Source organism: Somniosus microcephalus, chromosome 14 (genome assembly GCF_052327205.1).
Source record: "Somniosus microcephalus isolate GS21.2 chromosome 14, FLI_Smic_1.0, whole genome shotgun sequence".
NCBI lineage: Eukaryota > Metazoa > Chordata > Chondrichthyes > Squaliformes > Somniosidae > Somniosus > Somniosus microcephalus.
The window spans coordinates 124,132,235-124,149,139 of record NC_141000.1 but is presented as its reverse complement, the minus strand read 5'-3'; the positions used below and the strand labels follow the sequence as shown (position 1 = coordinate 124,149,139).

General features: G+C 48.2%; 1 protein-coding gene across 1 annotated transcript; it reads left to right on the top strand.

The window, feature by feature from the left end:
• The first annotated feature begins 1,072 nt into the window (after nt 1–1,072).
• LOC147107896 (lysozyme C, spleen isozyme-like) lies at nt 1,073–6,382 on the top strand. The gene is made up of 4 exons (XM_086007437.1): nt 1,073–1,300; nt 3,123–3,299; nt 4,951–5,032; nt 6,169–6,382. The coding sequence occupies exons 1-4, from the start codon at nt 1,174–1,176 to the stop codon at nt 6,233–6,235; spliced, it is 453 nt and encodes a 150-aa protein (XP_085863563.1). The 5' UTR covers nt 1,073–1,173; the 3' UTR covers nt 6,236–6,382.
• Nucleotides 6,383–16,905: the final 10,523 nt, after the last annotated feature.

The window sequence follows — 16,905 nt, the reverse complement described above, 5'->3', positions numbered from 1 at the left end:
ATTAAAAAATAAGTCCAATTTATCTTTCTTAGGTTCAAAGTGGATCAGTTGACACGTCCATGGGATATCTTTAATTAAGCCTCATTACTTCATCCTGAAACTGCCCATTGCTGCAGGGTCAGCCCTGGCCCAACAGCCCAGTGGTACTTTAAATTGACGCAAACTTCCCTGCTTAGCAGGCAAAGGCTGAAGATTAATATCACTATAATATAAAGGGAAATAGCAGTATAACATTAGTAGTCTTCAGGACAGTCTGATTAACCCTTTCCTCACTCCCTCTCTCACTGTCCAGTGATTTCCGCTGCAGTGTGGCTGGCTGGTTAGGGACAGAACACTCTAAACTGGACCTGGTGCATCGACTGCTTCCTCTACTTGCTTCATCCTGCACTTCTGAAGGACACGCGACGTATTTAACAGCTGGATACTGTAATGGGAAGGTAATAGGGTTGGTATACCAGGCGGAGGAGATCAACTGGGTCAAACAGTTTTGTTCATCTCAGTCTATCATAAACCTCATCAATGTTCATGGACCGAATGAACCTCAAATCTCTCCATCTCCAGTCATCCTGTCCTCGTCAATTGTTTCTCACTGAAACACCAGTTTTCGATCTTTCTGCCTTGTCCTTTTCCAATTTCCCTGCTACTCTTTCTACTCTAACTTCAGTCAAAAGGAGGTGCATGAAAGAAAGAAAGGACTTTGATTTATAGAGTGCCTTTCATAAGAACATGAGCCGACACTATCCTGCATTGTCCCAGTGATTCAGCTGATCGGGATCTCCGCATCTCCAATCCTCACTCTCACACTGTGTCAGCGCCCTCACTGCTAGGCTTTTCTGGGCAAAGTGTCGTATCTGTATCTTGCAGAGCACCCTCTGTAATGTGACTGGTGTTACTGTAAATGCCTGAATTGTTCAACCCTCAGCCTTTCTCCCCACCTGTACTCCAGGGTAAAATAAGTGAGATCACCTCTAGAAGTCTTTGCTCTCTCCCCTGGTATCACAGTGTTTGTTAAATCAGCGCGTGACATTCAGGAACCTGGCACCATTCTGATAAAAATAGTTTGACCTTGTTTTTCCAGACTTTTGTTTTAGTAACTTTGTGGAAACTGATAACCACGGGCACGATCCTGTATAAAAGCGCAAGCGTTACCAGACCCGGACCCAAAGCGACAAGATGAAGACTCTGATTGTTCTCAGTGTCCTGCTCTCGGTCGCCAGCGCCACAGTCCTTTCACGATGTCAGGTTGCTAAGGCCGTAAAGAATTCTGTACTGTCCCACTTCAAGTACAGCGTGGCAGACTGTGAGTAACACTTTCTCTGTTGTATATAAACTGTGCCGAATGCAATCGCCGATTGTGGCTGTGCTTTCCTCTTGTAGTTCTGAGTCAGTGGGTAAGTACATGTTACCTTGGTGGGTCCGGGGAATGTTTGAGCCTGGTCTGGACTGAGTAAGTTGATCTTTTGTTTAAACTACGCCAGAGTGGGAATAGACTGGATGTCGGGCAGATCTTCTTTCCCCAGAGAGCAGTGAGTCTCTGGAATGTGTTGCCGGCTGGTGCGGTGGGTGCCGACGCTCTGCCTTCAAGAGGGAGCTGGACCGGTTCCTGAGTGGGGCCGAGATCGCATCATAGAGAAGGTCAGTCTCTTTATAGATCACACTCGGTCCATGTGATCTCCCGGACACATCCCGATCGCCCGAGGGGGCCAGAGAGGAATTTCCCAGAGTATTTTTTCCCTTATTTATCTCTCTGGAGTTAGGCCGAAGTAACAGAGATAAATAAGGGGAAATGTACTCAGGGAAAATTCTTCTCCCACCTCCTCAGGTGATCGAAACCAGTCGAGGAGATCACACGGGCTGTTATCTATAAAGACACTGACCTTCTCTATGATGCGATCTCTGCCCCAGACTACATGGCTGTGGAGATGGGGGCAGGGGTTGGGGGAAGAAGTGTTTAGTCATGATGCTCCGGCCATCATGGTGTGAGGCAGACCTGATGGACCAGCTGGTCTTTTCCTGCCCACCAATTTTGCGCGTTCGTGCGTATCTGAGCCAAGCCGACAGTAGCAGAGCTCCAATTGGTCGCTGACCACTGGACTGGGGCAGGAAAATCAGCCCGGGTCCTCACTGCCCTCTGACCCCTGCTGTGTTATGTTTTGGGGGAATTTTCCTTGGATTTTTTGGCTCTGGTATCTGAGGTCAGTCTCCGAATAAATCCCAAATCCTTATTCCTTTGAGAGAGAGTCTTCAATAGCTTTACAATGTAAACGATTAATAATGTGCCGAGGACAACTAATAGAAATTGATTTTTATGCTATGGAATTATTTCTAGCTGTGAGTAGATCTATCTCCAGTCTTCAATAAGTGAGAGAAGATCACACCAGACCTTCAGCCCTAAAAATGAACATAGGCTAAGGCTGTGGAGATGGAACTTAAACTTTCATGTATTGTGTCTGACTTAGAGGGACAATTACTGGACCAAAACAAGACAGAACTGCTTCATCTTTATCACAGGTACATGTGTGAACAAGGGTGGAATATAAACAGAAAATGGCGCAAATAATCAGCAGGTCAGGCAGCATCTGCTGAGTATTTCCAGCATTTTCTGTTTATATCTCAGATTTCCAGCATCCGCAGTATTTTGTCTTTAACACGGGTGGGATTGGTTTGGCTGTGATGCTCTCTAAGAGAGAATAGTCTTCCATCTCTAACGGTCTGGACTCAATCACGGTAATAGTTACAGGTGCCCATGAACTGAGCCCCAGCGAGACTCAGCACCACCAGGAGAGCAGGAGGGACAATCAGCAAAATGAAGTCCCACCTTGTACACTGCTCCAATTCCCACAATCACTGCCTTCCGCTGAACGGACTGGAGATAAGCGAGTGTCAGTATCCTGTTCTGAGATGCTCGTTCCCTCTTTCATTCTTCCTCTCACTTTGGTCCCCCCGTTTACATCTAAGTGACGGCGGTGGAGCGTGAGAAGCTCCGAGGAAATTCACCCCGAGGTTGCTGCAAAGACAAACCTCGCTGTAGACTGTCTCCGGTCTGCGGGGCGCAGTGTGAATCACATTTCTGTTTGTCACATGTTCTACACTACAGTGTCTTGTCTTCATTTTAATTCTAGGGGTGTGCATGGCCGACCACGCGAGTGGATACAACACACTTGCAACACATTATGAGAAAGACAGCGATGGAAAGATCTTGTCAGCAGACTATGGGATCTTTCAGATCAACAGTACACGGTGGTGTGCAGGCAAAAATGTTCCAAAATCTGCAAACACCTGTCACATGAGCTGTGATGGTACGTGAACCAACAGAAAGTTTATCAGAGTTTGAATATTTGTTCGTCTAAAAATATGAGGAGTATTGTGTACAGTCCTGGTCGCCATATTTCAGAAGGGTATAGATGCAGTGGAGAGAGAGGCTGACACCAGAACTGCGAGGTTATACCTATCAGGAAAGAATGAACAGGCTGGGGCTCTTTTCTCTTGAAAAAAGAAGGCTGAATAGAGGTGACCTAATAGAGGTCTTTAAAGGTTTTGATAGAGTGGATACAGAGAGAATGTTTCCACCTGTGGGGAAGAGCAAAACCAGAGGCCATCAATATAAGATAGTCACCAAGAAATCCAATAGGGAATTCCGAAGAAACTTCTTTACCCAGAGAGTGGTGAGAATGTGGAACTCGCTACCACAGGGAGTGGGTGCGGCGAATAGCAGAGATGCATTTAAGGGGAAGCTAGATAAGCACAGGAGGGAGAAGGGAATAGAGGGTTACGCTGATAGAGTGAGATGAGGAAGGACGGGAGGAGGCTCGAGTGGAGCATAAGCACCGGCACGGACTGGCTGGGCCAAATGGCCTGTTGGTGTGCTGTGTATTCTGTGTAACTCTATGTAATATCCCCTGTCCACTGGTGTGCACATTCCTGGAGGGCACGACAGGCTGGTGACTGGTCTCACTCTTCTGTTTGTGTTAGATGTCAGCTTGGCTCAGTTGACAACATTATTGTCTCTGCCCCAGAAGGTTAAAGGTGCTCTCCAGGACTTGAGCACACAATCTAGGCTGACAGTGCAGCACAGTACTGAGGGAGTGCCGCAGTGTAAGAGGTTCTGTCCTTTGAATGAGTTTGTTCAGGTGGATGTTAAAGTTTCTGTGTTACCGTTTGAAGAAGAGTGTGGCATTTTCCTGCGGGGAATAATTTCACTTCAGTCAGCAGGCGAGGAATGGGTGCTGGGCAATCGGAAAGATTATTTTACACCTTGTCCAATACACTTTTCCAGTGGCTTAAATAGGTAAAGAAAATCTAATGCAATTTACTCTTTTTGATTGGGTGTTCAAACAAAATGTCTGTAACTTAATAAAACTTTAAATAAAACTTAACAAATTAAATTAAAATTTGGTTGGCCGGGGTGATGATGCACTCCAGTCCCCGCGGCACCCACCAGTTCTAATGCAGTGTGAAACAGACTGCACATTCAATATCACCCGGTTTTGGCCACTCAATAATTTCCCCCCTTGTCAACATTCTCCCGTCAACCAATGAGAAATGGAGAGCTTAACAGGTCATTCATCTCATTGATGCTTGTGGAGCCTTGCTCTACATAAAATGGCTGACATGGCCACCGACCCGACAAGACTGATTGCATCCCAGAGAAAGCGACTATGTCTAAAATGTTATTGGGATTTCCTGAGGGATACCCTGCTGCGATGGTGAATTTAGACCCTAATCCCCCCATGTTGAAGCGTATAAAATACCAAGGGCTAGAATATCGTCTCGGGCTGTGGAGTCAAGTGAGCGGTATCGGAGCAGCGCCAGATATTCAGGTCCATTGGCTGCAAGAACTGCCGATCTGATACCGCCAACTTTGCACCACATAGGCCCTTCTAGCTCTGTGTCAGAACAGACCCCAGATATGAACAATGATTCTAATATCACATTTATTTATTACTGCAGCTTTCCTGAACAATAACGTTGATTTGGACCCTGCCATTTATTGTGCAGCAATAATAGTTAACGAACTAGGAATGGAAGCCTGGTATGTTGAAGCCTCGATCTTTTCTCTCGCTCTGTGTATTTAAATGTTGAGTTTGTAATTGAGTGATGAAGCACTGCTGGTCTCTATATCTAAGCTACAATGACACTGTGGGCCCACATAAACAGCTCGCTATAAACAGGCATTTCAGCGATCAGTGAGGGCAGTATTATAGATAGTGTTACATGGAGAAGGTGTGTTATACAATGTATATTAAACGAGAGGGGTGTTTTATACAGTATTACAGTGAGGGGTGTGTTATACAGTGTATTACAGTGAGGGGTGTGTTATACAGTGTATTACAGTGAGGGGTGTATTATACAGTGTGTTATAGTGAGGGGTGTGTTATGTAGTGTATTACAGTGAGGGGTGTGTAATATGCAGTATATTACAGTGAGGGGTGTATTATACAGTGTATTACAGTGAGGGGTGTGTTATACAGTGTATTACAGTGAGGGGTGTATTATACAGTGTGTTATAGTGAGGGGTGTGTTATACAGTGTATTACAGTGAGGGGTGTGTTATACAGTGTATTACAGTGAGGGGTGTGCTATACATGTATTACAGTGAGGGGTGTGTTATACAGTGTATTACAGTGAGGGGTGTATTATACAGTGTATTACAGTGAGGGGTGTGTTATACAGTGTATTACAGTGAGGGGTGAGTTATACAGTGTATTACAGTGAGGGTTTTGTGTTATAGAGGGTTATACGGCTGATTGTAATCCGCTTTAGTAATACTTATGTATTTAAGGGCCTAACGCCTGATTTAGGTGGCTGCCTGGGAAGCCTGAATATTGTGCCTAACCAATATCAGGTTAGCTGTCTTTCAGACCTTCATGTGGCCCAATGTTACCCTATATTGGCCCCTGTTGTGCTCACTTTACGATAGAAGGGTATCTGCTAAAACCCAAAACAGAGAAATTGTAACAGGCACACACATGGCCCCTGGGTGGGGTTAGTGCGGGTGCCGTATCCTAGTAAGTGTCAGCACCTTCAGGAGAGGAGAGAAGGAAACTTTGAGAGAGGTTAGAGCGCGCATGATCTTAATTCTTCACGTCAATAAATTGTAAATATGTTACTTGAGCTCTTGTGATTCTCTCTGACTGATCTCCTGTGTCTGACACTCTGGTTTTGCAGGCCCAGCTGGGTTGAGAACTGCAAGGGGAGATGGATCGGCTATTACACGTTCTTTTGCTTCTGGTAAAGATGGAGGAGGTCCCGTTGCTCAGACCCGCTTGCTTCAGACTCATCACACCACGTGACGCTTTCAGTAGCTAGCTCTGCATTGCTGCGACTGCGAACCAGCTCTCTATCACAGCTCATTACAAATAAACACAAGCAAATATCAAAAGTCTCAAGTGTTTCATTCCCGTTGAGCAATCGAGATAAAACAGTGGGCCTGTTAATTGTATGTCAAGAAGTGTGAGAATGAAAATTGAACTAAATGAAAAAGCATACACTAAGTACATGGACAACAAAGGAGAGAAAGACAAAAGGGAATGTGAAAAGATTAGGAAAGAAGTATTAAAAAAACCCGACTCTCTGTTTTCTGTTCTGTGACCAGCTTTCTATCCATTCTGCTACTCCCCAAGTTCTGAATTTTTAATCAGGGGGGGAGGCCTGCACTGGCGTGACGGCACTTAGCACTGCGACATTGAGTAATAGTGTACCAAGAAGGAGGTGGAGCGCTTCCAGGGCGGTAAGGGGGCGTGGCAGGGCGTTAAGAGGTTGAGTTGCTCGGCGATTACATCATCGCCAGCAGCGCAGCGGCCCAGGGCGCTACCAGCGAGGGCACGGCGCTATCGGGTAGCGCCACAGCAGTGCCCCGCCGAATTTCTCGGAAGGCGCTATTATTGCCCCCTCCGGGCGATAAGACCTTTGCACCCCATTAGCGCCCACCGGAGGCGCTAACGGCAGGTGCCAGAGAGCCGAATTTTGCCCCTTAGTATCCTCCTCACTGCTTACTTTCCCATCTAGCTTTGTATCATCAGCAAACTTGGACACATTACACTTGGTCCCGTCATCTAAGTCATTAAGATAGATTGTAAATAGCTGAGGCCCCAGCACTGATCTTTGCGGCACCCCACTAGTTACAGCCTGCCTACCTGAAAATGACCTGTTCATTCCTACTCTCTGTTTTCTGTCCTTTAACCATTCCACTAACCATGCTAATATATTACCCCCCAGCCCCTGAGACCTTACCTTGTGTAACAACCTTTTCTATGACACCTTATCGAATGGCTTTTGAAAATCCAAATTTACTACATCCACTGGTTCCCCTTTACCTATCATGCCAGTTACATCCTCAAAAAACTCGAATAGATTTGTCAAACACGATTTCCCTTTCATAAAACCATGTTGACTCTGCCTAACCATGTTATGATTTTCTAAGTGCCCTGTTACCACTTCCTTAACAATGGATTCCAGCATTTTCCTGATGACTGACGTTAGGCTAACTGGCCTGTAGTTCCCTGTTTTCTCTCTCCCTCCTTCCTTTCTTGAATAGCGGGGTTACATTTGCTACCTTTCATCCAATGGGACCGCTCAGAATCCAGGGAATTTTGGAAGATCACAACCAATGCACCCACTATCTCTGCAGCCACTTCTTTTAGAACCCTAGGATGTAGGCCATCAGGTCCAGGGGATTTGTCAGCTTTTAGTCCCATTAATTTCTCCAGTACTTTTTCTTTTCTAATATTAAATCTTAATTCCACTTGACCCTTGGTTCCCCATTATAGCTGGTATGTTTTTTGTGCCTTTTACCGTGAAGACAGATACAAAATATTGGTTTTACCATCTCTGCCATTTTCTTATTTCCCATTATAATTTCTCCTGTTTCAGCCTCTAAGGGACCCTCATTTACGTTCACTATACTATTCCTTTTTACATACTTGTAGAAGCTCTTACAATCTGTTTTCATACAACTTGCTAGATTCTCCCTCTTTATCAATTTTTTGACCATCCTTTGCTGGTTTCTAAATCTGTTATGTTGTAGAGTGGGGTTCTCAAACATAACCTTCTGACCCAGAGTGCTACCATTGACCCAAACTAACACGACAACATTCATCCCGACTTTCAAACTGTTCATATTGGTTTATTTGCACAACAAGAAGTATCTCACCCGTACCTCACTAAATTCACCTTCTGTCCCTTTTCCTCTATCTAGATAATAATTCTCTAAAACTGTTCAACTTTTTCCAAGCCAACTCAAATTAATCAATTCTAGCAACTTCATTGTAATTAAGATTGTACACCTCTGTTTATCTAGACCCTTGCTGCTGGGCTTGTCCTCGTTCTTGGGTCCCGGCCTCGGACATTAGTGATGTTGTCTCTCACAGGATTAAATTAGCACTGATATTCTCACGATCCCTGGCCCCGAGCTCCACTCGCGATCCACTAGTCGCTAGATCACTTGTCCAGTGGAGAAGCGTAGTCTTGATGGCAGAGAGGTCTGGGAATTTGGAAGCTAAGTTTCAGTGAAGAGCCAGCGCTCACTGATGAGAACAAAGAACAGGCATGGTCGGGGGATGGGCAGTGGGCTCAGGTTTCTTTAACCTTGCAGCATGAACTTGCAGTTAAAATGCACCCACTATTAGAGCCAGGGGAACGTAAACAGCAGAAGAGAGGAGACTGGGGAAAAAGAGCAAAGGATGGCAACGGATGGCTAAGGATAGCAAAGGATCTCCCTAGGGAGCTGTCAGCCCAGGAGCCATCTTGTCTGGCTAGATAATTCTCTAAAACTGTTCAACTTTTTCCAAGCCAACTCGAATCAATCAATTCTAGCAACTTCATTGTAATTAAGATTGCCATAAGGAGACAGAATACCAAGCCTCCGAACTGCTCTTGTAGTCACATCAATACTGTGGCTACAAGAGCAGGTCAGAGGCTGGGTATTCTGCGGCGAGTGCCTCCCCTCCTGACTCTCCAAAGCCTTTCCACCATCTACAAGGCACAAGTAAGGAGTGTGATGGAATACTCTCCACTTGCCTGGTTGAGTGCAGCTCCAACAACACTCAAGGAGCTTGATAACACCCAGGACAAAGCATCCCCCTTGATTGGCACCCCATCCACCACCTTAAACATTCACTCCCTCCACCACCGGCGCACCATGGCTGCAGTGTGTACCATCTACAAGATGCACTGCAGCAACTCAACAAGGTTTCTTCGGCAGCACCTCCTAAACCCGCCACCTCTACCACCTAGAAGGACAAGGGCAGCAGGCACATGGGAACACCACCAGCTCCAAGTTCCCCTCCAAGTCAACCACCATCCTGACTTGGAAATATATCGGCCGTTCCTTCATCATCGCTGGGTCAAAATCCTGGAACTCCCTCCCTAACAGCAGTACCTTTAGCACACGGGCTGCAGCAGTTCAAGAAGGCGGCTCACCACCACCTTCTCAGGGGCAACTAGGGATGGGCAATAAATGCTGGCCTTGCCAGCAACACCCACAGCACATGAAAGAATTTTTTAAAAAGATAGGCATCCAAAGCTAGAGCTGCCAGGCTGTCAAAGGAATTGGAGGGTAAAATAAACCAGAAAAAGGAGGTTTATGACAAATGTCACATACAGAATACAATAGAAACCCAGTCAGAAGGCAGAGAGTGCAGGGGGAAATTGAATAAAGATATAAGATGGGCAAAGAGAGAATATGAGAAAACATTAGCGGGTAAGAATGTAAGACACAGGAGCAGGAGTCGGCCATTCAGCCCCTCGAGCCTGCTCCGCCATTCAATAAGATCATGGCTGATCTGATCATGGCCTCAACTCCACTTTCCCGCTCTCTCCCCATAACCCTTCACTCCCCTGTGGCTCAAATATTTGCCTATCTCCGCCTTGAATATATTCAATGACTCTGCCTCCACCATCTTAAATGGGCAACCCCTTATTCTAAAACTATGCCCCCTACTTCTAGATTCCCCCATAAGGGGAAACATCCTCTCTGCATCTACCCTGTCAATCCCCCTCAGAATCTTATATGTTTCAATAACATCACCTTTCACTCTTCTAAACCCCAATGAGTATCGGCCCAACCTGCTCAACCTTTCTTCATAAGACAACCCCTTCATCTCAGGAATCAACCTCGTGAACCTTCTCTGAACTGGTTCCAGTGCAATATATCCTTCCTTAAATAAGGAGACCAAAACTGCACACAGTACTCCAGGTGTGGTCTCACCAACGCCCTGTACAGTTGTAGTAAAACTTCCCTGCTTTTATACTCCATCCCCTTGCAATAAAGGCCAACATTCCATTTGCCTTCTGAATTACTTGCTGCACCTGCATGCTAACTTTTTATGTTTCATGCACGAGGACCCCCTCTGTACCGTAGCATTTTGTAGTCTCTCTCCATTTAAATAAAAATTTGCGTTTTTATTCTTCCTACCAAAGTGGATAACCTCACATTTTCCCACATTATACTCCATCTGCCAAATTTTTGCCCACTCACTTAACCTGTCTATATCTCTTTGCAAACTCTTTGTGTCCTCCTCACAACTTGTTTTCCCACCTATCTTTGTATCATCAGCAAATTTGGCTACAGTACACTTGGTCCGTTCACCCAAGTCATTAATATAGATTGTAAATAGTTGAGGCCCCAGCACTGATCCCTGTGACACCCCACTAGTTACAGTTTGACAACCTGAAAATGACCCATTTATCCCGACTCTGTTTTCTGTTAGTTAGCCAATCCTCTATCCATGCTAATATATTACCCCCAACTCCATGAGCTCTTATCTTATGCAGTAAACTCTTATGTGGCCTTCTGGAAATCCAAATACACTACATCTACTGGTTCCCCTTTATCCAAACTGCTCATTACACCCTCAAAGAACTCTAGTCATAGAGTCATAAAGGCACAGAAGGAGGCCATTCGGCCCATCGAGTCTGTGCCGGCTCTCTGTAGAGCAATCCAATCAGTCCCATTCCCCCACTCTATCCCCGTAGCCCTGCAAGTTTACTTCCCTCAAGTGCCTATCCAATCTCCCCTTGAAAACATTGAGGCCTAGAAATTAGGTATGGTCCCGCCAGCTCAGTTGCGCCCAAAAGTTTGCGCAGCGCCCGGAGCCCGTTGCGCCCGCCAGAAATTCACTTTTAGCGCCCCAAGTCGGAACCGGGCGCTGTTCCAGGGTGTGCCCGCCTCCGCTTGGGGTGCTGAAAGTGAATTTCAGCGCTCCAGCTGCCGCTGCGCCACCCGATGCGGTGCGGCAGGCTGGGGTACTGCAGGCCTCCTCCTTCTCTTAAGGAGGAGCTGCCTGCAGCCGTGAGATCGCCGCTGGATTCTGCCGGCAAATGAGCCCGGCACCACGGAGAAGTGCCGGGCTCGCGGGAATCAGCCACCAATGCCGTGGGGGGGGTGGTGTAGGAGGCCGGGGAGGGAGGTGCGGGCAGGCGGCCGCCGAAAAAGCGGCCGGCCGCACCTCCACCTTTATGCGCCCCACTAACGCTGCAGTAAGGCCGTGTTTCACGAACGTTGTTTGCGGCCGCTGCGGAAGAGGCGGCAGCAACTGAATATGGGCGTCGGGCCGGCATCGGGGCAGAACCGGGGCGCTGCGCACACCGATGACGTAATCGGTGCCGGCGCAGCGCTACCGGCTACCGCCGCCATTAACGCTGCACTCAATTTCCGCACTACCAACCCCGCCGGCGCAGAAGACCTCTTTAGGCGCTAAGTGGGCGCAAGGCCCACTGAATTTCTAGGCCAGAGTGTCTCCGCTTCCACCACTTCCATCAGCAGCGAGTTCCAGGTCCTCAGCACTCGCTGCATAAAAAAGTTTTTCCTCACGTTCCCCCCTGTATCTCTTGCCCAAAACCTTAAATCTGTGTCCCCTAGTCCTTGTACCATCAATTAGTGGGAACAGCCTTTCACCATCTAGCCTATCCAAACCCGTCATAATCTTGTACACCTCTATCAAATCACCCCTCAACCTCCTTTGCGCTAATAAAAACAAATCCAGCTTCTCCAACCTGTCCTTGTAGCTAAGATCCCCCATCCCCGGAACCATTCTGGTAAATCTCCTCCGCACCCATTCAAGGGCCTTCACATCCTTCCTAAAGTGTGGGGACCAGGACTGGACGCAATACTCCAGTTGTGGCCTAACCAGCACTTTATAAAGGCTCAGCATAACTTCTCTACTTTTGTACTCAATACCTCTATTTATGAAACCCAAGATGCCATATGCTTTGCTAACCACTCTCTCAATATGTCCTGCCACATTCATGGAACTATGCACATTAACTCCCAGGTCCCTCTGACCCTGCACACTCTTTAAAACTGTGCCATTAAGTGTATATTGCCTCTCCCTGTTCCTTCTGCCAAAATGCATCAACTCACACTTCTCTGTATTAAATTCCATCTGCCACTTGTCTGCCCATTCTGCGAGCCTTTCGATGTCCTGTTGCAGTCGATTGGTATCATCCTCACTGTTTGCCACACCCCCAAGTTTGGTGTCATCGGCAAATTTAGAAATTCTACTTTGTATTCCAATGTCCAGGTCATTTAGATATATATCAAAAAAGCAGTGGCCCCAGCACTGACCCTTGGAGAACACCACTGTCTACCATCCTCCAGTCTGAAAAACAGCCATTTACCACAACTCGCTGTTTTCTGTCCTTAAGACAATTCCTTATCCAAGCTGCCACTGACCCACCTATTCCATGAGCCTCAATTTTGTTAACATCCATTGCATTCCCTTTATCAATCCTCCCTGTCACTTCATCAAACAATTCAATTAGATTAGTCAAACATGATCTGCCTTTTACAAATCCATGTTGGCTCTCCTTAATTAGCTTAAACCTCTCCCAGTGGCCGCTAATTTTTTCCTTGATTATTGTTTCTAAAACTTTACCTACCACTGATTATCAATTGAGTATCAATTACTATTGGGATGTTTTTAGTTTCTTCTACTGTGAAGACTGATACAAAATATTTGTTCAGAGTCTCTGTCATTTCCTTGTTTCCCATTATTAATTCCCCCAGTCTCATCCTCTAAGGGACCAACGTTTACTTTAGCTACTCTCTCCTTTTGATATACCTGTAGAAGTTCTTACTGTCTGTTTTTATATTTTTTGCTAGTTTACTCTTATAATCTATCTTCTCCCTCTTTATTATTTTTTTAGTCATTCTTTGCTGGTTTCTAAAAAATGTCCCAATCCTCTGGCCTTCCACTAATCTTCGCAACATGGTATGCCTTTTCTTTCAATTTGCTGCCATCCTTAACTTCCTTAGTAAGCCCCAAAAATCTTTTATAAACATATAAAAAGTAAAAGTGTCATTAAAGGAATGGTGGGGCAGATTAGGGATAAAAAGGAAATCCGCTTGTGGAGGCAGAGGGCATGGCTGAGGTACTGAATGAGTACTTTGCATCTGTCTTCACAAAAGAAGAGGATGAATGAAATGAAATGTCACCATAGTGGAGGGGGGATAGGATAAAGATAGATAGAAGGGAGGTGCTAATGTCAGGGGTTTTGCACCTTTCCCAATTGTTCGACGTGACTCCAATATGGTCCAGTGGTACTTTATTAGGTATTACACAAATGTCAGCACTTGTATGTGCCTTAGCAGTAGTTTACAGTACAGAACGAGAATTATATCGCCCGTGCCGTCCTGGGTAGTGTTCGTGCCCTCTTGATAGGAGTCTTGAAGGAAGCTTCCTCCCCACCTGGGGTCTCTTCCACCTCACCCCGCCTGGGGTATCCTCTGTTCGTTGGCCCTTGCCTTGGCCTCGCCCCACCTGGGTTAACCTCTGTTCGGATCCGGAGCCTCCTCACGTGGGCCACTGCTGCCTGGTTCTTCTCCAGGGTCGGCACTTGCTCCTGGTGCTCTACAGTCTAACTCTCGTAAGTCTTTTAAACTAATTTTGAGAGCAGTTACAGGGGTCGATACTGACACAGGACACCCCTAAAGGGAGGGGTGGCCAATAAGGCATTGAGTATCTTTCAGACAAAGGAATGAAGAGTCAGCCCACTCCCCATCCCTACCTTTGATGGTCAAGGGGTGATTGACTGGTCCTCAAGATGTCATACCTTCACGACTGACCAATCATCGGTGTACAACAGAGGGCTGTTTCTTCATCTTATCTGGCTCTTGCTTTTTCTCAAGGCCATAGCCAGCAACTTTAGGACCTGTTATCTCCTGTTCTACAGACATTGTCTGGTCCCAGGCCTGGTAATTCTAAATCCCTATTGTAAAGACAGTGGCCTAGAAATTCAGTATAGCCACTTTTGGGACGGAAAAGTCGGGCGGCCGCTAAAGTTTGCGCCCGGCGCAAAGTCGAGGCCACTTCGCCAATATTCAGTAGCTTCGCCCTAAGAGTTTGCTCGAGCGCTAAAACTGGCGTTCCACAACTATCTTTAGGCGCAAAGCCGGCGGTGCTGAGCTAAACCGCCGAGGCCGGGCGCAGCGCAGGTGCGGTCATTTCTTGATTGACAGCAGACACCCTGGCGCCGGCCAGCTCTTAAAGGGGGAAGGGTCGAGTTCGTCTGCTGCCATGCCCTGGACACTGCAGCCCTCCAGCTAGGCCTAAACACTGCTGCTGAACAGAAATAGAGCCGGGAAAGATGCAGAAGGCCCGTGAACGAGCGCAGCGCTTCACTGGCCATGATTTGAGGGTGCTGGTTAGGGCTTTGGAGAGGAGACACAAACACCTGTTCCCGGACAGTGGGAAGAAGCCTGCCACCAGCGTCTACAGGAAAGCCTGGAGGGAGGTCGCCATCAGGGTGACAGCCAACAGCGAGGTCCCCAGGAACTCTATCCAATGCAGAAAAAAGTTCAATGACCTCACGAGGATTGTCAGGGTGAGTAGCCTTTCCAGTGTCCTCCTCATCCTTGCATGTGCACCTCACATTATGGGCAAAGGGACCTGAAAGCCCTAATGGCCAGCCCTCATCCAGCAGCTATGGGACTGGCATGAACATCAATTGCACATTCTGCACTTGACACACTGGCCAAGCTAGTCGACCATGGGAGGCAGTGCACACCAGATCAGGGCTACACACTGGCCAAGCTATTCGACCATGGGAGGCAGTACACACCAGATCAGGGCTACACACTGGCCAAGCTATTCGACCATGGGAGGCAGTGCACACCAGATCAGGGCTACACACTGTACTTAGAGGCCGTCCTTTCTCTTGCAGGCCAAGCTGGCCCACAATCAGAAGAGCCAGACTGAGACCGGGGGAGGCGGTCCCCAGATCCAGCAGCTCACTGACCTGGAAGAGCACGTGGGTCGCCTCATGGGAGCCCGGGTGATTGGCCCCGTTGCCAGTGGAGATGCCGACCCTGTTCTGGGCACCAATGGTAAGGACATCACCTTTTGGACCTCTCTCGTCCCACTTGCGTATCAGATCTACATCCTTTGCCACTGTCCGACCAATGCGCTGAATGCCACCACTCATGCCTCCCTCGCTGATGCCCTCTCCTCAATCTAAAGCTACTCTTGTCCCTTCCTGCTTTCAGATGGTGAGGAGGAGGTCCCTGAAGCTGCCACTGACAGCCCCTCGGAAGAGGAGGAGGAGGAGGAGGAGGAAGAGGAAGAGGAAGGCGGCCCATCAGGGGAACCCTCACCCGCGCCAGGGGATGCCAATGTAGGGGACACGTCTTCCCTGGAGGAGAGCGTGGGGGAAGTGTCGGAGGGGAGTGTCGCTCCTGGGACCAGTGGCGTGCAGCAACGCAGGGGGTGTGTGGTTGCTCAGCGGCCTTCTTCCCAGAGGGGTGTAGTTGCTGGGCCCAGTGGCATCCAGCAACGCGGGAAGGGTCGGCCAGCTCGGCGGCCTTCTCCCCAGAGGGAGAGTCCGGCCTCCAGTCCGCCGACGGTCAACTCCGAGGAGCTGCGCCTCCTCGATCAAATGTCCATGGACTCGGAGCGCCGGCACACCGAGCTCATGGGGGTTGTGTCACGGATGCCTGAGTCCATCGAGTCCCTGGCTCATAGTGTGGCCGAGTTCGGGGCCTCACAGGCCAGGAGTTTGGAGCTATTTGGGGCAGCACAGGACGCGAGTCGTGCCGAATTCGTGGCAGCACAGGCAGCGAGTGGGCAGCTGATCAGTGGTGCCGTGCAGTCACTGGCTGGTTTGATGCAGTCACAGACCAGGGCAGCATGGGCACTCACTGCTGCCACACTCGCTGCGTCAGCCAGGCATCGCCAGGACACCCGCCACGCTGTAGCAGCACAGCGGTCTGTCGTTCGGCACATGGCAGCGCATGCTGCAGTGCGGGCCCGGGCGAGTGCCAGTGTGTCACTTGACCAGCGGCGGCCTGCCAGACGCCAGCTTGCCCGCATTCCTCCAGCCGCCACTGTCACTCCCCCAGTGGAGCTGCCACGAGATGCTGGTCCGACTGATGCTGGCCAGCCACAGCTGCAGCATTCACCCCTCGAGGCCCAGACCTCGTCTAGGCCGACCCCCAAGGGCATCTGCCGTGACGACATGTGCCCCTCAGGAGCCTTCCCCCAGCCTTGCAGCAGCCACTGGCCACGGTTTGAGGAGGAGCAGCAGGGCGGCCAGGGGCCGCCAAAGGCTGGACAAGGAATCGCCCTCGCGGGCCACAAAGTAGAGGGTGTGGACAAATGTTTGTTTATATTGGGATGGTTGTTTTGTTTCTGGGGATGGTTGTCTTGTTTCTGGGGATGGCTGTTTTGTTTCTGGGGATGGTTGTCTTGTTTCTGGGGATGGTTGTTTTGTTTCTGGGGATGGTTGTTCTGTTAAGGCCGAGGATGAAGGCCATTTTTGTTCAAATGTTTTGTTATTCCTCCCCAGGTTGTGGGAGTGAGTCATGTTTGTGACTGTTTTTTGGGGGGTCTTGTCTGTTTTTGGGTTTCATGTGGGAAGGGCCCTGAGTTTGTTCAATAAAGCATTTTATTTATTCATATTGTCCATGTT

Coding starts and splice junctions, on each gene's coding strand:
- LOC147107896 (XM_086007437.1), top strand. CDS start 1,174: ATGAAGACTCTGATTGTTCTCAGTGTCCTGCTCTCGGTCGCCAGCGCC. Junction 1,301..3,122: donor CAAGTACAGCGTGGCAGACT/GTGAGTAACACT, acceptor TTTTAATTCTAG/GGGTGTGCATGGCCGACCAC. Junction 5,033..6,168: donor GAACTAGGAATGGAAGCCTG/GTATGTTGAAGC, acceptor CTGGTTTTGCAG/GCCCAGCTGGGTTGAGAACT.